The sequence below is a fragment of the Lithobates pipiens genome, unplaced genomic scaffold (genome assembly GCF_037356315.1).
Source record: "Lithobates pipiens isolate NorthernLeopardFrog02 unplaced genomic scaffold, aLitPip1_a1.2 Scaffold_30, whole genome shotgun sequence".
Taxonomy (NCBI): domain Eukaryota; kingdom Metazoa; phylum Chordata; class Amphibia; order Anura; family Ranidae; genus Lithobates; species Lithobates pipiens.
In genome coordinates, this window is record NW_027507791.1 from 38,167,252 (window position 1) to 38,193,337 (window position 26,086).

Genomic DNA, 26,086 nt, shown 5'->3' on the forward strand with positions numbered 1-26,086 from the left:
ACTTGGATGGTGGGGATAGAACCTGGACTCACGGCGCAGGCGCTGTTCATTCTCTGCTATTTTCGGGAATCTGTGTGTGCTGTGTACTGCGCATGCGCAGTACACAGCGGACACTATCCGATGGGGGACCATATATGATAGGACACCGGGATTTCCGCTGTGTCTCTGGTGGAGACAGGATGCGCTGCGCTGGACATCATCATTGGACCCTGGACCTTGAGAGGAGAGATCATCCATCGCTGGACCCCGGAGAGATGATCACCCATCGCAGGATACCACCGCTGGAATCTTTTTTTTAATTTTTTTATTTTTAATAAAGGACTTATCCCAACAGTGTCTGTGTGTTTTTTAACAATTTTTTACACTTTCTTTGTGAAATGGTAGAGGTACAATGTACCCGTTACCATTTCAAACAGGGAGGGGGCTACCCCAAAGCACCCTCCCAATGTTAAGGGCATGTGGCCTGCTACGGTTCGGGGGCGGGGGGGCGCTGTCTCATCCCTCCTCTTTTCCTGCGGCCTGCCAGGTTGCGTGCTCGGATAAAGGGTCTGGTATGGATTTTTGGGGGGAACTCCATGCCATTTTTTTTAAATTTGGCGTTGAGTTCCCCTTAAAATCCATACCAGATCCTTGGGGGGGGAACCCCACGTAATTTTTTTTTTATTTGACGCAATGTTCCCCTTAATATCCATACCAGACCTGAAGGGCCTGGTAATTGAATTTGGGGGGACCCCCACACATTTTTTTTTTTATCAATGACTTTCAATGACTGTTCTCTGTATTACGGGGAGCCGACAATTCATTATAGCCACGAGTGATTTTAAATGACTTTTTTTCCTTCAGAAATGACATTTTGTGCATTTAACGGTGTTCGGATGTTCAAACGAATTTATTGCCTGTTCGCATATTCTGATGCGAACCGAACTGGGGGGTGTTTGGCTCATCCCTACTCAGCACAGAGATGGTGGGACCCGCTCATGAAGTTGGTTAGTGGGCAGATATCCCTTCATGCTCTGGATTTGCATTCTATCTTGGTGAAGCTTAGCTTCTTCAGACACACCCTTGTTCGACACCATGAGTAAATGGGTGACATTTCTGGTTTGCAGCACTGGAGTTCCAAACCGAATTCCCACCAGAAACACCTCCTCCATTGAACTTGCCTATCTTTTACTTGTTTATGTGGGTTCTCCAGTTTCCTTCCATGATCCATACAAGTAGCTGGGTTCTGGCCAACTCTGTGGACATGGTGGCTATACAGAATCTCCTTTTGGGGACTAATGTCACAGATTATATTGACTTCTATTTAATTGATAATGTAAGTGCAGGATGTGAATCAAACCGTTTATAAAAACTTTTCATCAAGGGAAAATTGTCACAAATTTTTTTTCTTCCAGAGCTCTTCTCACTTCCGAAAATAAAAATAGCTTCAGAATGGGTAATAGAAGGAGATGAGATGACGGTGAGATGTGACACCAGACTGGATCCGCACAGAGGCGGCACAGAGCTGTACTTTACCTTCTACAGAGATGAAGAGAATGTTCTGGACTTTGATGTATCTGGTACATACAGAGTGCCATCATCTCAGCCGGAGGATTCTGGGAAATATACCTGTGAAGTGAGGACGACGTCCAACACTGTGAGGAAGAGGAGTGATGAAATCAATATTAGAGTATACAGTAAGTACTGAATACTGGTCCTGTCTTCATAGTGCTTTAAAAAAAAAAAAAAACAGTACTCCCCTCAAAAAAACATCACATTTTAATTTTGGCACATCTGAGGTCACAGACAAGTCTACTTGCAATGGCCGTTTATAAGTGGTCTCGTTCTTTTGTTTTATATAATGGACAACAGAGGAAGACCTGTGACCAACCAAGGAAGCATTGGCTGATCGTAGGAAGGTCTCTCATAAAAATGTACAAACTTTTGTGCAGATTGATCCTTTAAATCAAAACTTTAGCCCTTCATTAAAACTTTTCTAGGACCGGAGACCAACGAAGACCAACAAAGACCCCCAACCCAAGTCTGTATGATAACACCAAAAACAGTGCTGGTGTCAGTGCTCTCTATCATGGTGCTGGTGGGGTGTCAGTGCTCTCTATCTCGGTGCAGGTGTGGTGTCACTGCTCTCTATCTCGGTGCTGGTGTCAGTGCTCTCTATCTCGGTGCTGATGTCAGTGCTCTCTATCTCGGTGCTGGTGTCAGTGCTCTCTATCACGTGCTGGTGTCAGTGCTCTCTATCACAGTGCTGGTGTCAGTGCTCTCTATCTCGGTGCTGGTGTGGTGTCAGTGCTCTCTATCATGGTGCTGGTGTCAGTGCTCTCTATCTCGGTGCTGGTGTCAGTGCTCTCTATCTCAGTGCTGGTGTCAGTGCTTTCTATCTCGGTGCTGGCCTCAGTGCTCTCTATCTCATTGCTGGTGTCAGTGGTTTCTATCACGGGGCTGGTATCAGTGCTCTCTATCTCGGTGCTGGTGTCAGTGCATTCTATCACGGTGCTGGTGTCAGTGCTCTCTATCATGGTGCTGGTGTCAGTGCTCTCTATCTCGGTGCTGATGTCAGTGCTCTATATCACGGTTCTGGTGTCAGTGCTCTCTATCACGGTGCTGGTGTCAGTGCTCAGTCTCTATCGCGGTGCTGGTGTCAGTGTTCTATCTCAGTGCTGGTGTCAGTGAGGGAGATAGCAGCGGAGAATCCAATCAGCAGGCAGTGCCAGCAACATGGCTGAGGATCAGCACTGGACTGGCACCTCCAGAACACCACAGTGGAACCCTGCATAGGTGGGGGTAAGGGCCGGGGCAGAGGGAGGGGCTCAAGCACAGATTGGCACACTGGCACAGGACTGCGCTGCCCTGACTGTGGCACTGATCATCTCTTGCACCCCCCTCATAGCCTGGCCTGACCTTTCCTCTCCTCCATGGCCTTCATGCGCTCCTTGTTGTGTCCATGTTGTGGGACTATGTGTGCCTTGCGGATCGTGAACATTTGGGCACCTTGGGTTCGCGAAACGTCCCGTCGGAAGTTCGTCCATCACTATTGATTGGAGGTGGGTAGGGGGTGGGGACAGGAGGTAACTTGGAAGGGGGGGGGGGTTGTTCCAGCACCTATATACTGAAAAATGAAGCCCTGGTACAATCAATGTGGTTATGTGTGATCTCCTCTCTCTTCTATAAGCGGGGCCATCAGACCGGAGATGACCTTCACACCCAACTGGAGGAATGTACTACAAGGTGATGAAGTGACTCTAACATGTAATGTGCCGTCTACTGTACCAGAGGAGCCCCGGACCTATCACTGGTACAAAGATGGGAGAACAATACACAGAGATGAACAGACCCTTCAGATCAAATCTTCAGCAGAGCAGGACAGTGGAGATTATCAGTGCCAGGCCAATACCAGTGATATCAGTGATCCCGTCACTCTAAATGTTACGATCCGTGAGTGATCTCCTCATCTCCATAATTCCATTATATGATGTCTGTATGATCTTGGAGGAATTCCTCAATCGTTCTTGATTGTGTGGATGGAGGAATCTATTAATCTGGGCATTGACTGTAAGTCAAACAACAGATTCCTCCACCCCCTGTAGGGATATTGTAAGGACATTATAGGGACATTGTATTCTTACAGCTTTTGTTGAACGAGAAGGGCCACACGTAGATTGAAACTTGGCTGGTTCCTGTTGAAACAGCTGAATTTCGATCGCTCTATGCCCAGCTTTGTTTTATTTAGTGCAGCCTGCTGGCCGAATAATAAAAAAAAAAAACAAAAAAAAAACTAGTATATAGACAGCAGTAGAACTACACTTCATCTGAGCACCACAAACCACAAACACTATTTAATTCGTTTTTACTATTTAAAGCAATCTCCCCCCATCCACCCATGTCTCTGTGCTTTATTTTGTTGATAAATCTCTTCTACCCCCTGGAAAATCCCCCCTATCCTTTCTGGCCTTGGCCATCTTGAATAAGGACAGATGATTCATTTACACCAGTCCATCCAGTTCAACCTGACTGAGTGTCTACAATTGTCCCTATCCCTGTATATTGTACACTCACATCAGTCCCTACCCTCAAGCAGCCCACAATCCAAGGTCCCCATTCATATACTAGGGCCAATTTTGGACAGAAGCCAATTAACCTACCTGCATGTCTTTGGATTGTGGGAGGAAACCGGAGTACCCGGAGGAAACCCACACAGGCACAGGGAGAACATGCAAACTCCAGGCAGGTAGTGTCATGGTTGGGATTTGAACCAGTGACCCTTCTTACTGCTAGGTGAGAGTGCTAACCACTACACCACTGTGCTGCCCATTTACTTCCTGGAATCCATCGGCCCTTAGCTCAGGCATGCAGGCAGGAGGGTGTTCTTAGTTGAGAAAGCTCCTCCCCTTCTGAAGGCTCCTGGGATGTATGACATCTTTTGCCCCGGCCAGAAACCCAGGAAGACACCAAAGAAAAGTAAAACCAAAAAGTTTAAAACAGGCAAATATGATATACTGTACCTTCCTATCTATTTACTAATGCAGGCAGCATAAGCCCTTGTACACACAGTCGGAGATTCTGACGGAATGTGTCCGATTTTGTTGGATATTCCGACTGTGTGTTTGGCTCCACCGGACTGTTTCCGTCGGAGTATCCGACGGACCAAGTTTTCCAACTTGTTGGAAAAATTTTCCGACAAAATGCTCCGATCGGACATACTCCGATCATGTGTAGATCATGTGTAGATCATGTGTAGAGAATTTCCGATTGGACAAAGTGCCACGCATGCTCAAATTAAATTCCTACACCAAAGCTATTGGCTACTAGCGTGAACGTAGTCCCGTCGTAATGAAATAACGTCATCACGACGGATTTTCCGACAACTTTGTCCGACCGTGTGTATACAACAGTTTCGGACAAAATCCGTCGGACAAAATCGGATTTGGTTGTCGGAATCTCCAACCGTGTGTACAAGGGCTTAGGGTTAGAAAAGTCAATGTTGATAATAGGGAGAGTGAAGTTCCACTTTAAAGTGGTTCCAAAGCCTTATCCACCGCTCCCGACTTTCTGAGATGGGAATGAGGGACACCTATGAGCAAACATATGTATGCATAGGACACACCCCCTGCCACACCTCCTTAAAGGAGAAGTATATAGTCAGACTGACACAACGATCCACCGATCGCCGTGATGCACACCCCCACGGGCGCGCGGCGGTTGTTATCCTGAAGGAGGTCATATGACGCCCAGTCAGGATAACTGAACCACAGCCCTGCCATCATTTTGCTATAAGTCGGGCGGGAAGTGGTTAAAAAAGGCCTGGATTCTTTCCTAAATGTACATAATATATCTGGGTAATGACCCTGGGAATCTCCCTTCTCTGGCTGTCACTGTAGGACGGAGTGCAGACTCAGTGGGAGTGCCGCGGCTGTGCAGGAAGGTAAGTCCAGGACACTCTCCTGTTAGGGCCAGCCCTGGACTCGGGGCTATGGGCCCCAGATTCTGGGCTCTGACCTCAATAGCCACCCCCTAGTGATGCCACTGCCTATAGTGTATACTAAAAAAAATGACTGTGCGCCGCTAAAGTGTTCGGGTTTAGCTTGTAGTAAAAGTGGCAACCCTAAATTCAATCCCCGGCCTCCCACTTATATATGGCAGGGAAAACAATATTACAACTGGTGAAAAGAAAAGGTCAAAGGTTCCCAACTTCCCACAGCATAATGAAGTAGAAGTCTCATGCATTAATCATGTTGTATATAGACAGAAGTGACTACTTATATACCAACATAAAACTATTACTAACTTTCTTGTAAATCAATAACTAAAATGAATTCTGAATATAGACCCGTACTACAATATGTAGGAATCCTATCTTTCCTTTTCATACTTAATGTGATTGTAGCCGTATTAGTGCAATTGTGACAGAGAAAATTGAGTACTGTCCGTGATACTTTTTTTATTTGCACTAACATACAATTTTTCAGGACAAGCTTTCGGGGTATCCCGAAAAGCTTGTCCTGAAAAATTGTATGTTAGTGCAAATAAAAAAAGTATCACAGACAGTACTCAATTTCCTTTTCATAGAATGCTGAGAATACTCGCACGTCCTGTTTGCCCCATTGTGAGAAGGACTAGTAGTGCCAGTGTGACTACCAGGACCATTAACCCTTTTCTTAGTCTATAGGAGGAAGCTCCAGCTGGTATATTTTTTGTATTTTTTATCATAATTGGGATAGCGGGAGGATTTATCTATATCGGTCAGGATGCGATTTTCCTTATATATTGCACTGCGCACTTTACTTTCATTTTTTTTTCCAGATTTTGTCATCCTGCAGAGACCTCCATCTGCCATCTATGAAGGAGACCCCCTGACTCTGAGATGTCATCATATAGAAGGTTTTATTGGCTCCCAAACAAGATTCTTCAAGAATAATGAAGAGATAAAATCACAATTCCCGGGCTCTGAGTTCCATATTGAGAAAGTGGATCTAAACACATCCGGACTTTATAAATGTACTAAACGAATAGTATCTCCTGGTAGATCTGGTTACCTTGAGCACTCAGATGAATTCTCGCTCTCGGTGAGAGGTGAGTCCCTATAACACGGCACATCCTGGGGACAGTACGGGGATCTGGGGATGAAGGGCTCAGTACGGGGATCTGGGGATGGGTGAAGGGCTCAGTATGGGGATCTGGGGATGGGTGAAGGGCTCAGAATGGGGATCTGGGGATGAAGGGCTCAGTACGGGGATCTGGGGATGAAGGGCTCAGTACAGGGATCTGGGGATGAAGGGCTCAGTATGGGGATCTGGGGATGAAGGGCTCAGTATGGGGATCTGGGGATGAAGGGCTCAGTACGGGGATCTGGGGATGAAGGGCTCAGTATGGGGATCTGGGGATGAAGGGCTCAGTATGGGGATCTGGGGATGAAGGGCTCAGTACGGGGATCTGGGGATGAAGGGCTCAGTACAGGGATCTGGGGATGAAGGGCTCAGTATGGGGATCTGGGGATGAAGGGCTCAGTATGGGGATCTGGGGATGGGTGAAGGGCTCAGTATGGGGATCTGGGGATGAAGGGCTCAGTACAGGGATCTGGGGATAAAGGGCTCAGTATGGGGATCTGGGGATGAAGGGCTCAGTATGGGGATCTGGGGATGTGTGAAGGGCTCAGTACGGGGATCTGGGGATGGGTGAAGGGCTCAGTATGGGGATATGGGGATGAAGGGCTCAGTATGGGGATCTGGGGATGTGTGAAGGGCTCAGTACGGGGATCTGGGGATGGGTGAAGGGCTAGTATGGGGATGGGTGAAGGGCTCAGTACGGGGATCTGGGGATGAAGGGCTCAGTATGGGGATCTGGGGATGAAGGGCTCAGTATGGGGATCTGGGGATGGGTGAAGGGCTCACTACGGGGATCTGGGGATGGGTGAAGGGCTTAGTATGGGGATCTGGGGATGGGTGAAGGGCTCAGTACGGGGATCTGGGGATGAAGGGCTCAGTATTGGGATCTGGGGATGAAGGGCTCAGTATGGGGATCTGGGGATGAAGGGCTCAGTATGGGGATCTGGGGATGAAGGGCTCAGTATGGGGATCTGGGGATGAAGGGCTCAGTATGGGGATCTGGGGATGAAGGGCTCAGTATAGGGGTTCTGGGGATGAAGGGCTCAGTACAGGGATCTGGGGATGAAGGGCTCAGTACGGGGATCTGGGGATGGGTGAAGGGCTCAGTACGGGGATCTGGGGATGGGTGAAGGGCTCAGTACGGGGATCTGGGGATGGGTGAAGGGCTCAGTACGGGGATCTGGGGATGGGTGAAGGGCTCAGTACAGGGATCTGGGGATGGGTGAAGGGCTCAGTATGGGGATCTGGGGATGAAGGGCTCAGTACGGGGATCTGGGGATGAAGGGCTCAGTACAGGGATCTGGGGATGAAGGGCTCAGTATGGGGATCTGGGGATGGGTGAAGGGCTCAGTATGGGGATCTGGGGATGGGTGAAGGGCTCAGTACGGGGATCTGGGGATGGGTGAAGGGCTCAGTACGGGGATCTGGGGATGGGTGAAGGGCTCAGTATGGGGATCTGGGGATGGGTGAAGGGCTCAGTATGGGGATCTGGGGATGGGTGAAGGGCTCAGTACGGGGATCTGGGGATGGGTGAAGGGCTCAGTATGGGGATCTGGGGATGAAGGGCTCAGTATGGGGATCTGGGGATGGGTGAAGGGCTTAGTATGGGGATCTGCGGATGGGTGAAGGGCTCAGTACGGGGATATGGGGATGAAGGGCTCTGTATGGGGATCTGGGGATGAAGGGCTCAGTATTGGGATCTGGGGATGAAGGGCTCAGTATGGGGATCTGGGGATGAAGGGCTCAGTATGGGGATCTGGGGATGAAGGGCTCAGTACAGGGATCTGGGGATGAAGGGCTCAGTACGGGGATCTGGGGATGGGTGAAGGGCTCAGTATGGGGATCTGGGGATGGGTGAAGGGCTCAGTACGGGGATCTGGGGATGAAGGGCTCAGTACGGGGATCTGGGGATGAAGGGCTCAGTATGGGGATCTGGGGATGAAGGGCTCAGTACAGAAATCTGGGGATGAAGGGCTCAGTACGGGGATCTGGGGATGGGTGAAGGGCTCAGTATGGGGATCTGGGGATGGGTGAAGGGCTCAGTACGGGGATCTGGGGATGAAGGGCTCAGTACGGGGATCTGGGGATGGGTGAAGGGCTCAGTATGGAGATCTGGGGATGGGTGAAGGGCTCAGTACGGGGATCTGGGGATGAAGGGCTCAGTACGGGGATCTGGGGATGGGTGAAGGGCTCAGTACGGGGATCTGGGGATGGGTGAAGGGCTCAGTACGGGGATCTGGGGATGGGTGAAGGGCTCAGTATGGGGATCTGGGGATGGGTGAAGGGCTCAGTACGGGGATCTGGGGATGGGTGAAGGGCTCAGTATGGGGATCTGGGGATGGGTGAAGGGCTCAGTATGGGGATCTGGGGATGGGTGAAGGGCTCAGTACGGGGATCTGGGGATGGGTGAAGGGCTCAGTACGGGGATCTGGGGATGGGTGAAGGGCTCAGTACGGGGATCTGGGGATGGGTGAAGGGCTCAGTACGGGGATCTGGGGATGGGTGAAGGGCTCAGTACGGGGATCTGGGGATGAAGGGCTCAGTACGGGGATCTGGGGATGAAGGGCTCAGTACAGGGATCTGGGGATGAAGGGCTCAGTATGGGGATCTGGGTGAAGGGCTCAGTATGGGGATCTGGGGATGGGTGAAGGGCTCAGTACGGGGATCTGGGGATGGGTGAAGGGCTCAGTACGGGGATCTGGGGATGAAGGGCTCAGTATGGGGATCTGGGGATGGGTGAAGGGCTCAGTACGGGGATCTGGGGATGGGTGAAGGGCTCAGTATGGGGATCTGGGGATGGGTGAAGGGCTCAGTACAGGGATCTGGGGATGGGTGAAGGGCTCATTATGGGGATCTGGGGATGGGTGAAGGGCTCAGTATGGGGATCTGGGGATGGGTGAAGGGCTCAGTACGGGGATCTGGGGATGGGTGAAGGGCTCAGTATGGGGATCAGGGGATGAAGGGCTCAGTATGGGGATCTGGGGATGGGTGAAGGGCTTAGTATGGGGATCTGCGGATGGATGAAGGGCTCTGTATGGGGATCTGGGGATGAAGGGCTCAGTATTGGGATCTGGGGATGAAGGGCTCAGTATGGGGATCTGGGGATGAAGGGCTCAGTATGGGGATCTGGGGATGAAGGGCTCAGTACGGGGATCTGGGGATGAAGGGCTTAGTATGGGGATCTGGGGATGAAGGGCTCAGTACAGGGATCTGGGGATGAAGGGCTCAGTACGGGGATCTGGGGATGGGTGAAGGGCTCAGTATGGGGATCTGGGGATGGGTGAAGGGCTCAGTACGGGGATCTGGGGATGAAGAGCTCAGTACGGGGATCTAGGGATGAAGGGCTCAGTATGGGGATCTGGGGATGAAGGGCTCAGTACAGGGATCTGGGGATGAAGGGCTCAGTACGGGGATCTGGGGATGGGTGAAGGGCTCAGTATGGGGATCTGGGGATGGGTGAAGGGCTCAGTACGGGGATCTGGGGATGGGTGAAGGGCTCAGTACGGGGATCTTGGGATGGGTGAAGGGCTCAGTATGGGGATCTGGGGATGGGTGAAGGGCTCAGTACGGGGATCTGGGAATGGGTGAAGGGCTCAGTACGGGGATCTGGGGATGGGTGAAGGGCTCAGTACGGGGATCTGGGGATTGGTGAAGGGCTCAGTATGGGGATCTGGGGATGGGTGAAGGGCTCAGTACGGGGATCTGGGGATGGGTGAAGGGCTCAGTACGGGGATCTGGGGATGGGTGAAGGGCTCAGTACGGGGATCTGGGGATGGGTGAAGGGCTCAGTATGGGGATCTGGGGATGGGTGAAGGGCTCAGTACGGGGATCTGGGGATGGGTGAAGGGCTCAGTACGGGGATCTGGGAATGGGTGAAGGGCTCAGTACGGGGATCTGGGGATTGGTGAAGGGCTCAGTATGGGGATCTGGGGATGGGTGAAGGGCTCAGTACGGGGATCTGGGGATGGGTGAAGGGCTCAGTATGGGGATCTGCGGATGGGTGAAGGGCTCAGTACGGGGATCTGGGGATGGGTGAAGGGCTCAGTACGGGGATCTGGGGATGGGTGAAGGGCTCAGTACGGGGATCTGGGGATTGGTGAAGGGCTCAGAATGGGGATCTGGGGATGGGTGAAGGGCTCAGTACGGGGATCTGGGGATGGGTGAAGGGCTCAGTACGGGGATCTGGGGATTGGTGAAGGGCTCAGTATGGGGATCTGGGGATGGGTGAAGGGCTCAGAACGGGGATCTGGGGATGAAGGGCTCAGTACGGGGATCTGGGGATGGGTGAAGGGCTCAGTATGGGGATCTGGGGATGGGTGAAGGGCTCAGTACGGGGAACTGGGGATGAAGGGCTCAGTACGTGGATCTGGGGATGGGTGAAGGGCTCAGTATGGGGATCTGGGGATGGGTGAAGGGCTCAGTACGGGGATCTGGGGATGGGTGAAGGGCTCAGTATGGGGATCTGGGGATGGGTGAAGGGCTCAGTATGGGGATCTGGGGATGGGTGAAGGGCTCAGTACGGGGATCTGGGGATGGGTGAAGGGCTCAGTACGGGGATCTGGGGATGGGTGAAGGGCTCAGTACGGGGATCTGGGGATTGGTGAAGGGCTCAGTATGGGGATCTGGGGATGGGTGAAGGGCTCAGTACGGGGATCTGGGGATTGGTGAAGGGCTCAGTATGGGGATCTGGGGATGGGTGAAGGGCTCAGTACGGGGATCTGGGGATGGGTGAAGGGCTCAGTATGGGGATCTGGGGATGGGTGAAGGGCTCAGTACGGGGATCTGGGGATTGGTGAAGGGCTCAGTATGGGGATCTGGGGATGGGTGAAGGGCTCAGTACGGGGATCTGGGGATTGGTGAAGGGCTCAGTACGGGGATCTGGGGATGAAGGGCTCAGTACGGGGATCTGGGGATGTGTGAAGGGCTCAGTACGGGGATCTGGGGATGAAGGGCTCAGTACGGGGATCTGGGGATGGATGAAGGGCTCAGTACGGGGATCTGGGGATGGGTGAAGGGCTCAGTACGGGGACCTGGGGATGGGTGAAGGGCTCAGTATGGGGATCTGGGGATGGGTGAAGGGCTCAGTACGGGGATCTGGGGATGGGTGAAGGGCTCAGTATGGGGATCTGGGGATGGGTGAAGGGCTCAGTACGGGGATCTGGGGATGGGTGAAGGGCTCAGTACGGGGATCTGGGGATGGGTGAAGGGCTCAGTACGGGGATCTGGGGATGGGTGAAGGGCTCAGTACGGGGATCTGGGGATGGGTGAAGGGCTCAGTACGGGGATCTGGGGATGAAGGGCTCAGTACAGGGATCTGGGGATGAAGGGCTCAGTATGGGGATCTGGGGATGAAGGGCTCAGTACAGGGATCTGGGGATGAAGGGCTCAGTATGGGGATCTGGGTGAAGGGCTCAGTATGGGGATCTGGGGATGGGTGAAGGGCTCAGTATGGGGATCTGGGGATGGGTGAAGGGCTCAGTATGGGGATCTGGGGATGGGTGAAGGGCTCAGTACGGGGATCTGGGGATGGGTGAAGGGCTCAGTACGGGGATCTGGGGATGAAGGGCTCAGTATGGGGATCTGGGGATGGGTGAAGGGCTCAGTACGGGGATCTGGGGATGGGTGAAGGGCTCAGTATGGGGATCTGGGGATGGGTGAAGGGCTCAGTACAGGGATCTGGGGATGGGTGAAGGGCTCAGTATGGGGATCTGGGGATGGGTGAAGGGCTCAGTATGGGGATCTGGGGATGGGTGAAGGGCTCAGTACGGGGATCTGGGGATGGGTGAAGGGCTCAGTATGGGGATCTGGGGATGAAGGGCTCAGTATGGGGATCTGGGGATGGGTGAAGGGCTTAGTATGGGGATCTGCGGATGGATGAAGGGCTCTGTATGGGGATCTGGGGATGAAGGGCTCAGTATTGGGATCTGGGGATGAAGGGCTCAGTATGGGGATCTGGGGATGAAGGGCTCAGTATGGGGATCTGGGGATGAAGGGCTCAGTACGGGGATCTGGGGATGAAGGGCTTAGTATGGGGATCTGGGGATGAAGGGCTCAGTACAGGGATCTGGGGATGAAGGGCTCAGTACGGGGATCTGGGGATGGGTGAAGGGCTCAGTATGGGGATCTGGGGATGGGTGAAGGGCTCAGTACGGGGATCTGGGGATGAAGGGCTCAGTACGGGGATCTGGGGATGAAGGGCTCAGTATGGGGATCTGGGGATGAAGGGCTCAGTACAGGGATCTGGGGATGAAGGGCTCAGTACGGGGATCTGGGGATGGGTGAAGGGCTCAGTATGGGGATCTGGGGATGGGTGAAGGGCTCAGTACGGGGATCTGGGGATGGGTGAAGGGCTCAGTACGAGGATCTTGGGATGGGTGAAGGGCTCAGTATGGGGATCTGGGGATGGGTGAAGGGCTCAGTACAGGGATCTGGGGATGGGTGAAGGGCTCAGTACGGGGATCTGGGGATGGGTGAAGGGCTCAGTACGGGGATCTGGGGATTGGTGAAGGGCTCAGTATGGGGATCTGGGGATGGGTGAAGGGCTCAGTACGGGGATCTGGGGATGGGTGAAGGGCTCAGTACGGGGATCTGGGGATGGGTGAAGGGCTCAGTACGGGGATCTGGGGATGGGTGAAGGGCTCAGTATGGGGATCTGGGGATGGGTGAAGGGCTCAGTACGGGGATCTGGGGATGGGTGAAGGGCTCAGTACGGGGATCTGGGGATGGGTGAAGGGCTCAGTACGGGGATCTGGGGATTGGTGAAGGGCTCAGTATGGGGATCTGGGGATGGGTGAAGGGCTCAGTACGGGGATCTGGGGATGGGTGAAGGGCTCAGTACGGGGATCTGGGGATTGGTGAAGGGCTCAGTATGGGGATCTGGGGATGGGTGAAGGGCTCAGTACGGGGATCTGGGGATGGGTGAAGGGCTCAGTATGGGGATCTGGGGATGGGTGAAGGGCTCAGTACGGGGATCTGGGGATGGGTGAAGGGCTCAGTACGGGGATCTGGGGATGGGTGAAGGGCTCAGTACGGGGATCTGGGGATGGGTGAAGGGCTCAGTATGGGGATCTGGGGATGGGTGAAGGGCTCAGTACGGGGATCTGGGGATGGGTGAAGGGCTCAGTACGGGGATCTGGGGATTGGTGAAGGGCTCAGTATGGGGATCTGGGGATGGGTGAAGGGCTCAGAACGGGGATCTGGGGATGAAGGGCTCAGTACGGGGATCTGGGGATGGGTGAAGGGCTCAGTATGGGGATCTGGGGATGGGTGAAGGGTTCAATACGGGGATCTGGGGATGAAGGGCTCAGTACGGGGATCTGGGGATGGGTGAAGGGCTCAGTATGGGGATCTGGGGATGGGTGAAGGGCTCAGTACGGGGATCTGGGGATGGGTGAAGGGCTCAGTATGGGGATCTGGGGATGGGTGAAGGGCTCAGTACGGGGATCTGGGGATGGGTGAAGGGCTCAGTACGGGGATCTGGGGATTGGTGAAGGGCTCAGTATGGGGATCTGGGGATGGGTGAAGGGCTCAGTACGGGGATCTGGGGATGGGTGAAGGGCTCAGTATGGGGATCTGGGGATGGGTGAAGGGCTCAGTACGGGGATCTGGGGATGGGTGAAGGGCTCAGTACGGGGATCTGGGGATGGGTGAAGGGCTCAGTATGGGGATCTGGGGATTGGTGAAGGGCTCAGTATGGGGATCTGGGGATGGGTGAAGGGCTCAGTACGGGGATCTGGGGATGGGTGATGGGCTCAGTACGGGGATCTGGGGATTGGTGAAGGGCTCAGTATGGGGATCTGGGGATGGGTGAAGGGCTCAGAACGGGGATCTGGGGATGAAGGGCTCAGTACGGGGATCTGGGGATGGGTGGAGGGCTCAGTATGGGGATCTGGGGATGGGTGAAGGGTTCAGTACGGGGATCTGGGGATGAAGGGCTCAGTACGGGGATCTGGGGATGGGTGAAGGGCTCAGTATGGGGATCTGGGGATGGGTGAAGGGCTCAGTACGGGGATCTGGGGATGGGTGAAGTGCTCAGTATGGGGATCTGGGGATGGGTGAAGGGCTCAGTACGGGGATCTGGGGACGGGTGATGGGCTCAGTATGGGGATCTGGGGATGGGTGAAGGGCTCAGTACGGGGATCTGGGGATGGGTGAAGGGCTCAGTACGGGGATCTGGGGATGGGTGAAGGGCTCAGTACGGGGATCTGGGGATTGGTGAAGGGCTCAGTATGGGGATCTGGGGATGGGTGAAGGGCTCAGTACGGGGATCTGGGGATTGGTGAAGGGCTCAGTATGGGGATCTGGGGATGGGTGAAGGGCTCAGTACGGGGATCTGGGGATGGGTGAAGGGCTCAGTATGGGGATCTGGGGATGGGTGAAGGGCTCAGTACGGGGATCTGGGGATTGGTGAAGGGCTCAGTATGGGGATCTGGGGATGGGTGAAGGGCTCAGTACGGGGATCTGGGGATTGGTGAAGGGCTCAGTAAGGGGATCTGGGGATGAAGGGCTCAGTACGGGGATCTGGGGATGGATGAAGGGCTCAGTATGGGGATCTGGGGATGGGTGAAGGGCTCAGTACGGGGATCTGGGGATGGGTGAAGGGCTCAGTACGGGGATCTGGGGATGAAGGGCTCAGTACGGGGATCTGGGGATGGATGAAGGGCTCAGTACGTGGATCTGGGGATGGATGAAGGGCTCAGTATGGGGATCTGGGGATGGATGAAGGGCTCAGTATGGGGATCTGGGGATGGGTGAAGGGCTCAGTACGGGGATCTGGGGATGAAGGGCTCAGTACGGGGATCTGGGGATGGATGAAGGGCTCAGTACGGGGATCTGGGGATGGATGAAGGGCTCAGTATGGGGATCTGGGGATGGGTGAAGGGCTCAGTACGGGGATCTGGGGATGGGTGAAGGGCTCAGTATGGGGATCTGGGGATGGGTGAAGGGCTCAGTACGGGGATCTGGGGATGGGTGAAGGGCTCAGTACGGGGATCTGGGGATGAAGGGCTCAGAACGGGGATCTGGGGATGGATGAAGGGCTCAGTATGGGGATCTGGGGATGGGTGAAGGGCTCAGTACGGGGATCTGGGGATGGGTGAAAGGCTCAGTACGGGGATCTGGGGATTGGTGAAGGGCTCAGTATGGGGATCTGGGGATGAGTGAAGGGCTCAGTACGGGGATCTGGGGATTGGTGAAGGGCTCAGTACGGGGATCTGGGGATGAAGGGCTCAGTACGGGGATCTGGGGATGGATGAAGGGCTCAGTATGGGGATCTGGGGATGGGTGAAGGGCTCAGTACGGGGATCTGGGGATGGGTGAAGGGCTCAGTACGGGGATCTGGGGATGAAGGGCTCAGTACGGGGATCTGGGGATGGATGAAGGGCTCAGTACGTGGATCTGGGGATGGATGAAGGGCTCAGTATGGGGATCTGGGGATGGATGAAGGGCTCAGTATGGGGATCTGGGGATGGGTGAAGGGCTCAGTACGGGGATCTGGGGATGGGTGAAGGGCTCAGTACGGGGATCTGGGGATGAAGGGCTCAGTACGGGGATCTGGGGATGGATGAAGGGCTCAGTACGGGGATCTGGGGATGGATGAAGGGCTCAGTATGGGGATCTGGGGATGGGTGAAGGGCTCAGTACGGGGATCTGGGGATGGGTGAAGGGCTCAGTATGGGGATCTGGGGATGGGTGAAGGGCTCAGTACGGGGATCTGGGGATGGGTGAAGGGCTCAGTACGGGGATCTGGGGATGAAGGGCTCAGTACGGGGATCTGGGGATGGATGAAGGGCTCAGTATGGGGATCTGGGGATGGGTGAAGGGCTCAGTACGGGGATCTGGGGATGGGTGAAGGGCTCAGTATGGGGATCTGGGGATGGGTGAAGGGCTCAGTATGGGGATCTGGGGATGGGTGAAGGGCTCAGTACGGGGATCTGGGGATGGATGAAGGGCTCAGTACGGGGATCTGGGGATGGATGAAGGGCTCAGTATGGGGATCTGGGGATGGGTGAAGGGCTCAGTACGGGGATCTGGGGATGGGTGAAGGGCTCAGTATGGGGATCTGGGGATGGGTGAAGGGCTCAGTACGGGGATCTGGGGATGGGTGAAGGGCTCAGTACGGGGATCTGGGGATGAAGGGCTCAGTACGGGGATCTGGGGATGGATGAAGGGCTCAGTATGGGGATCTGGGGATGGGTGAAGGGCTCAGTACGGGGATCTGGGGATGGGTGAAGGGCTCAGTATGGGGATCTGGGGATGGGTGAAGGGCTCAGTATGGGGATCTGGGGATGGGTGAAGGGCTCAGTACGGGGATCTGGGGATGGATGAAGGGCTCAGTATGGGGATCTGGGGATGGATGAAGGGCTCAGTATGGGGATCTGGGGATGGGTGAAGGGCTCAGTACGGGGATCTGGGGATGGATGAAGGGCTCAGTATGGGGATCTGGGGATGGATGAAGGGCTCAGTACGGGGATCTGGGGATGGGTGAAGGGCTCAGTACGGGGATCTGGGGATGGGTGAAGGGTTTAGTATGGGGATCGATGTTATTATTGGATGGATGGGGGGAGGAGACAACATTTTCTGCTGCCAGCAAGAAACAAACATCTGTTTGGCTGCATTTCATCTACAGATAAAGACACGGAGGTAAGTAGCTGAGGATGGCGACTTGGCGAGACATTTATATATAAATACATTTTGTGGGTTTCGTTTAAAGGGCTTTTAATGTATAACGAGCACTTCCACTCGGATTTAATGCTTCGCCCTAGAACAGAGTATAGATTTAAGCGACAAACTCTTTTTTTAAATGGACGTAAACCCTTCATATCCCCAGTGAAGGGACTGGTCTCCTGTGATACACAGAGATTGTACCGGTTTATCTGCCGTCTTCTCTTTTGTACTTCTGTTCAAAGTGCAGAATTTTTTAAAGCTTGTCTAAGCGTTCAGAAAAACGGGTGTGGAGAGCTGATGTTACACTCTGCAGAGCTCAGTGAGGGGAGCTCTGAGAGCTGATTGGAAGGAAGGCCCCCCCCCCCACACAGCACACAGGAACAGAGCTGAGGCTGTCAATCAGCTGGAGCTCCTCCCCTGTCACCTTTTTCTCTTGGTGTCAGGAAAACTTGTTAGAAGTGACTTATGCTGATGGCAGAGGAGACAGCAGACAGGAATGACACTTATGCCGCGTACACACGGGCGGACTGTATGGTGTACTTAGTCCGTCGAAACACATTTCAGTGGACAGTCCGCTCGTGTGTGGGCTTCAGCAGACTTTTTCAGCGTGCAGTCCGGCGTACTAAGAATTTCGGTTTTTTCGAAATTCTGTCCGTCGTACTTTGGTTTCAGCGGACAATACGGTCGTCAGTATGCTAGTTCGACGGACTAAGAATGGCGCATGCTCAGAAAGGATTTACACGGCGAAAGGGTGCTTTGCTGTGTATTGGACTTCCTATTTCTAGTCTCGTCGTACGTGCTGTACACGTCATCGCGCAAGTTTTCGACGGACTGTTTGTGCATCCGTGTGTGGTCAAGTCCGTTCAGTGGAAAGTACAACGGATTGTCCGTCGGATTGTATGACGAACTAAGTACGCCATACAGTCCGCTCGTGTGTACGCGGCATTAGTGCTCTGGACTGAGACAAGTACACACTATAGAGGGATATGCTTTGTTCACATTTCATGTCTGAGGTTTAGCAACACTGCCCCTCACAGAATATATGTTTATTATGTTATAAATTACATAAATGTAGGAGATATAACCCAGCATAACCAAGTAAGGGAATTCTGGTTGCTCAGACTCTGATCTGATTGTATAATTCAATATATGCCGTATACTGTATGTAGATCTTGCAGTAGAATATCAAGGTGGAGCCAGGTGGGCTGACAAACCCGTGATAGGCTTATCATTGGTATATATGTTTCATTATGTTTTGTTTTTTTGTTTTGCTTTGCATGTATTCATTTTGTGTTGTTAGTTCTTATTGTCTCGGTGGGTTTTCCCTGACACAGTTTTGGCTACTTTACTGTCTGAGCTTCATAGCACACTCATCCCTAATATCCCTTATATCTGCATATTAGTCCTTTGTTTGGCAAGGTGGAGCACTGGTGTTTGTCTTTTGGTTTGTCTGGTGGCCGCTCAGATGTCGGCTAATTGCCAGCTCCTACCTCTCCACAGTGACTCACCTATTGATGATATCCCGCTCGTCAGTCCTGCCTACTTAAGTCGTCCAGTCCAGGTGATCTCTGCCTTCAGCTTGGTCACATCTCTAGAGACGCTCTCCGGCGTCTCCTTGGCTGACATTCCTTCTGGCTCCAGATCCTGCTTGCTGTTCTACTACGCTCCTCTCCGGATCCCTGACGTTTTGGCTTGTCTGACTATCCGCTTCCCGGTTCCTGAACTCTGGTTATGTTTTGACCACGTTTACTCTGTTTACCTTTTTTTAATTATTATTAAACAAGTGTGATATAACTGTACTTCTGTCTCAGTCTGATTCATGGTTTCTAGCAGTTTCACTGCCGGGTTCCTTTAAGAGAAATGGCGGCGGCTGCACCCGACAGCCGATCCGACGATCGGCTGGGATGCCAAAATTGCATGCTCCATGGACAGGTTAGGGTATTTATATTAAGGGCACTTTCACACTGTGGCGGTGAGGGCATCGGCGGAAAAGTGCAGGTATTTTTAGGGCCGATTTACCGTCAATTTAGCAGTCGCTAGCGGGGCATTTTTAACCCTTGCTAGCGGTCGAAGAAGGTGTTAATAGCACCCTCAAAGCACCGCTGCCGAATGGAGCTTTACAGGCGATTCCACAGCACTGCCCATGCATTCCAATAGGCAGGGGTGGAGGAGGATAGGTTTATACACCGTTGCTTCTCCACCCCAAAGATGCAGCTTGCAGGACTTTTTATAACGTCCTGACAGCGCACCGCCCCAGTGTGGAAGCTCTTGGGCTTTCACACTGGAGTGACAGGAGAGGCGCTTTGCTGGTGGGGGGGGGGGGGGGTTCGCTGTCAGCGCGATAAGAATGTGTAACTCTCATCTCACAATGGGTGGTGGCAGCAGGGAGGATGGATATTTTTAAAAGACTCTTGGATGAGCATCTTGATGAACACAACTAAACAGGGATATGGGAAATAATTCTAGACACTGACCCATGTAAACCTACACAGGTGGAACTGGATGGACTATTGTCTTTATTCAACCTCACCTACTATAAAACTATGTAACGATGAATGCAGCCTAATTGTTAATGATCCCCCAAATGCGGTTAGCGCACCATTATGGCGACCAAAGTGCAATGCACCTTTGCAGAGCGTTCTCAAAACACGCAGCAAAGCATGCTTTGTTGGTTGGTTGTTGGAGTTGGTTACTTCATGTTCGGAAACGAGAAGATGTGAATGAATGGCAACACAAGTGAGATGTGCAGTTGCGGTGCAATGACCGCGGAATTGTCAGTTTAAGTAGTGCAGTGTGGAATATCAAAAAATGGTCTCGTCATGAAGGGGGTAAAATCTTCCGGAGTGCAAGTGGTTAAAGATCAGTCTACCTGAAAGTGATATTTGAGTCATAGATGGAATATGGTGGGGCGAGCCAACTCCTGGATACTCCAACAATGAGAAATGAAATCCATCAATTTATCATTGTCATCCTTTCCTCTTCCAGAGCTCTTCTCTCGACCGGAAATAAAAGTGACCCCATCCAGGGTAATAGGAGGAGATGAGATGACGGTGAGATGTGACACCAGACTGGATCCGCTCAGAGGCGGCACAGAGCTGCACTTTACCTTCTACAGAGATGGACGGACTGTGCGGGGATACAATGTATCTGATACATACAGAGTGCCGTCATTTCAGCTGGAGGATTCTGGGAATTATACCTGCGAAGTGAGGACGAGATCCGACACTGTGAGGAAGATGAGTGATGGGCTCTATATCCAGATATATGGTAAGCAAATAATATTGAACAATCACACATTACCTCTATACAGTCATATACACTATATAATTAAATTTTCTTGTCCATTGTTGGGGTTAGAGTTCTTCAGTTTCTCAGATTCTAATCCAGTGGTCTTCAAACTGTGGCTTGGGGGCCAGATGTGACCTTTATCCAGCCTTTAGAGCACTATTTTCACCCACTGATACCAACAATGAATGGGGCATAATTCCCCCCAGTTTCACCAATGAAGGGACAGAATTCCTCCCAAAGACATTAACTATGGGGCAAAATTCATCTCAATGACACCAAAAATGGGGCACAATTCCTCCCAATGACCCCAACAATGGGGCCCAATGGCACCAAGGATAGGGCACAATTACTTCCAATGACACCAATGATGGGGCACAATTCCTCCCTTTGACACCAAAGATGGGGCATTGTTTAGTCGCACTAACATCGGGACCTCTACTACTACTCATGGCCACAGTCTGGCCCCCCTTATATCTGAAGAACAGTAAACTGGCCATTTGCTTAAAAAATGTGGAGAACCCTGATCTAATGTAATGTTTCCAGTTCCTAGAGGGGGAAATTATTTAGCCACAAGGACAGGTCCAGAATAGTTGAAAGGAGCCATTTCACCAAAAAGTGGATAAAAAGTAAATCTGTAGAGGAAGAAGGTCCATTTCAGGTGTCCATGTCACTGACTGGGTGACATAGACACTTCCTATTGGGTTCTCTGAGGATCCAGAAGACTTCAGTGGTGGGGTGATGAGGTGACCATTTGGCGTGGGCTCAGACTGCAGATCTGGATCCGCCAGGAAGTGGCCTTGGTGAAGACCATGTGAATGGCAGAGTTGGTGAGTATGAAAAACCTTCGGAAGACATTAAGAGTTGAATGGTTGATAATGGGTAGAAGGAAGAGGTGGGGGTCTTTCTTAAAGATTATAAGTAAGCACACCTTCACCTTATTCCCTAAACTAAACAAACATTAACTTTCAAATTGAACATTGACTCTGCAAGGTCAACAACCTCTTCTAATTTATCAACGTCAAAAATTGAAGATAATTTCTCTACAGCATTTATGTTTTATTTTGACTATGTGTCATCTAATTATCTCCTCAGATTACACGGTGCAGAATATAATACGACTGGTGATCTCAGGATTTGTATTGGCTGCCTCTCTGTGCTTCATCTACTTCCACAACAAGTGGTAGAGAAGAGGAAGAACTTCCGAGAAGCTGCTGACATCGGGGAAATTGAATATGAAGATGAAAAAATGGTCTTGGTCGAATGAAAGAACGATTTTTATATTTTCTGTTTTTCATAATATGCTACAGATATTCTCTCACAATATAATATGGTAAAAAGGCAGAGAGATCTCTATGGAGATCACACAGCTCAACATTTTCTGAGTTATGGGGAATACAGAAGTGGTCACTCCGATCTCTCACCATCAGGAGAGTTTATGAAGAAGGAAATTCGGAGATGTAAAAATGAAGATGGAATCACACAGATATTTTCACACTTTGTCACTTATGACCTTGTATTAGAGACTTTGTATGTCTTTTTTTTTTAAATAGCTATACTGGTAATGTCCTCATGTATGCATGGACAGTATAATATAATGGAGTTATGCACGCTACATATAAGTCTGCTCTTAGATTGCCCATGGATAATAAAGAAGTTGGGCTGAGTGCTTTTTCCTCAGCAGGTTCTCCATGGTCAATGTTCATGTAACCATCTGTATAGATCAGCCATTGGGGGTCCTCTATGAAAACTTGGCCAATGCTATTTATACAATGGAGCATGATGGGAAAGGGAGGAGCTTCAGAAGGACATTTTGCTCTTTTAAAGACCCCGTAAGCCCTAACAAATACCAGCCCATCAGCTAGAAATACTCTCAGTTCTTTCTTTCCTGTTGTGGGCTGACACCGCAGTGCAGTTTTATGACCAGAATTTGTGTCAACCCTGCCTAGTTGACTTTTGCTGAACTGTCTTTCTTTCTTCATGTCCTCAACATAGGGCAGAATTGGTGTACAAGAACAAGATAACAATTGAATTCTTGAATGCACGCATTACAATGTAAGGCTCTAATGCAGTGATTCTCAACCAGGGTTCCTCTAGAGGTTGCTAGGGGTTCCTTCAGCATTGGGCCATTTCTGCCTCTCTGATAAGTTCTTACCGACACCATTGATCTTTTTAGCTATCTGTAAGGAGGTAATTCTTCCCAATGACCACAAGTGTAAGGACCGTTCTTCCCACTGACCATCACACTAATGTATCCTGAGTTGTAGAGTTATAATTTTTAGCAGGGGTTCCTTGAGATCGGAGAACTATTTCAAGGGTTCCTCTGTGTTGAAAAGGTTGAGAAAGGCTGATCTAACAGGATCAACGTCATTTTTTGACCTGATCCAACAGACATAACAAATCACTTTCAATGATATATTAAACAGAACAAAAAGGAGTACATAAAAGAAGCTCATTGATTTGGGTTTACATACTCTTTAAATAGCTCTTGGCTTTTTTTGCACTCTTTTACTTTTCTCGTGTTGTTTGTTTACGGTAGTATTGGGCGCGAATCGAGACCGGCCGGCTCAGATTTGCTTAACGATCGTTTTAACCTTAATTTCTGTAAGTGCGCATTTGTCTCTTACGTTCGATTAAAAAATTCTATTTGGGTTTTACACTATTGTGAGTCTTATTACTTTTTATGTAAACCTGTGAGCGGGAGTGTATTGAGAGGCGAACGGGTTCCTGAGTTCCTTCGCATCCATTCGTGGAAACCCCGGACTGGGGGAATAAGTCATCTGCTTTGCTTGGTTCTCTGTAATAAGGAACCATGCCTTTTTGGTAAGCGGCAGTAATATCTTTGGTGGAGGTTGTGCACGAGTCACGTTCGTTTTGGATATCTATGCTGTCACTATTTCACCGTGGAATACTTTGCAAATAGAGACTTTATATGGACTTTATGAACACTCCAATATTCTATGTTATGATTATAATTATTTGCCTTATCTAACGCTGTTCCGTTAACGGTTTAAGGCAACTGGTTATTGGTGGTTATACTGTTTTTTTACAGGTTCACATCACATTATTATAATTCATATTATTTAAGGTGTTTTCATTGATAATATTGGTATTATTTGCTATTGATACCTAATATAATTCCATCTTTAGGTATAGTTGGTATCAACTTAATTGTAGTATGGCCCACTTCTTTCTTCTTTTTTCTTTATTATTCACATTTATTTGAGCATTCACTACCATTCATAGTGTTTTTGTGAACAATATCAAGGTATATTTGCTGTCTTCACTTATTTAGTACTTTCTATCTTTATATGATAGTTTAAATTTCTTTGCACTTCAAACTTTTCCGCATAGGATAGACAAATTATTTAGTCGAAATTTTTGGAGCTTTTTTCACGCAGGTGTAGTTTTTTTTTTTGTTTAGTATAATTTTTTTAGCGCAACCCACCCTTTTTTCCTTCCTACTCTTTTACTTTTGTTTTGTTTTCTTACGTAAGAAAAAATAGGTACAAAAAAATGAACATGAACGCTGCCCGGGCATGTATCCAAGACTTGTGGAAGTCTACGATTACACCTTCTTTGAAACCTTCTTTGAAACATTGGTTCTCTAGGATGTATGAAATTAGGACAATGGAATCTATGACAGCGTCTCTCTACGGTAGAGAGGAGGAGTGTAGGGACACCTGGCGACCATGGACATCCTTTTCGTGTACATCCCAGTATGATGATTGTATCTCCGTTTAGGTTAGGAATGAGGATTTATAATGGCAGGTCGGTTTTTGAGGGGTGGAAATTCGGGAAGGGGGGCTTGGTAGGGTGTTGGAAGCTCTGAAGGTTTTGAGCTTGAGCTAGTTGGTTGGGGTCTTTTTTTTCTCTCTCTCTCTTTTTTTTTTTGGTAGATTTTGTCTCCGGACCCCCATTGTTGGGGTCAGCAGAAAGGTTTCTTCTATCCTAAAGTAGATAAGTCAAGGTATATGTATTATAGGTTAACAATTGATGTCATTTCCACATATCAGATATACTTTGTAGGTTACTATTTGATTTGATAATGAATTCTCAGTAGGGTGGTGTATTATTATTATTATTATTATACAGGATTTATATAGTGCCAACAGTTTGCGCAGTGCTTTACAACATGGGGGCAGACAGTACAGTTACAATACAAATCAATACAGGAGGAATCAGAGGGCCCTACTCGTTAGAGCTTACAATCTAGAAGGGAGGATATTAATTCGTAATCCTTTTTTTAGCTAAATATAGAAGGAGGGATTGGGATTTTTAAGGTGCAAATTGATTGGAAAATAGTAACAACTATGATATATAAGAATTTTTTTATTTTATGAGTTTAATATGTGCTATTGCTGGTTTATTTGTTATATTTGCTTAGTGATGTTGGTATTGACTTTTTTTTACTCTAAAATAGGCTTATTTTCTTTTTTTTTTTTTTTTTTTTTTTTTTCCATAAAGTATTTATTGAATTTCAAAGAAACAAAAAGTGTAACAGGCAATACTTAATGTACCACACAAATGAAGTACAAGTCCATATTACAGACAATAACAAAGTAAGTATTCGTATAGGTGAACAGGTGTAAAGCGCTTAGTTGCAACGTGGAACTCAGAGATGAGACCCTCCCCACATCCCCTGTTCAGATTTCACACAGTGCTACAACCCCTACATCTCAATTCCTTTTCATTTCCTCTTTAAGGGTGCAATCCCAATGAGCTTCAGGGGGTAGCTAAACATGGGCAAATTAATCGGTTCGAGGATGTTCAGTCGTCCTGTGCAATAGGGCTATCGGGCCATTTCCCGGAGTATGAAAGAGGGGAATGGTGGGTGGGTGAGAAAGCATTGGCCAAAAGAGAGGCGTAGGGGACTGGGAAGGGGTTCACTCCGCCAATCAGAGGTTGGTAACCGTCCGTGCGTGTGGAAGTCTGTGTCATTGTCAAAGGCCGAACCCCTATGCGAGGGGTGGAGAACTCAAAAAGAAAGAAGGAAGAACAAGGGTAGGGGAACAACAAAAGAGTGGAGGAAGGGTAGAAGGTGGGTGTATGGGTTAGGAAGGGGGGGGGTTTTCTCTCCGGGCTCCCCCAATTGTCCATGTGCAGAATGGAGGTTGGGATCCATAAAGCAACCTAGCAGCCTACCTGAGATAGGAACCTGAGGCCGAGCGGGCAGTGTGAGTTGGGGCTGGGGGTTCTTCTAAATCCTACAGGTGACTACCCAGTACGTACAGGACAAGACATGTTGGCCCCAAAGTTCAAGGGGTTACTGCTTAGAAAGGTCGTCCATCTATCCCAAATCTGTGCGAATTTATGAGGGGCATCCTTAGCAATATAAATGAGTTCCTCCATCTCAGCTATCTTTGCTACCTTTTGTAACCATTCAGTGGTGGAAGGGACAGTGGAAGATCCCCAATGGATAGGGACGCAAAGTTTGGCGGCGTTGAGTAGATGCAAGCCTAGTGAGTGCGTATATGAGCGGTTTGGGATTGAAGTATGGTGTAGGAGCATGCGGGCCGCTGTGAATTCGATAGGGA

At 50.3% G+C, this 26,086-nt stretch overlaps 1 protein-coding gene across 1 annotated transcript in view; it reads left to right on the plus strand.

The window, feature by feature from the left end:
• LOC143942162 (Fc receptor-like protein 3) overlaps positions 1-26,086 on the plus strand; it is a 178,813-nt gene that overhangs the window by 28,635 nt on the left and 124,092 nt on the right. Inside the window, exon 8 of the mRNA XM_077463421.1 lies at positions 1,395-1,676. Coding sequence (XP_077319547.1) covers positions 1,395-1,676 — 282 coding nt within the window. The remainder of the gene's footprint in view (positions 1-1,394; positions 1,677-26,086) is intronic.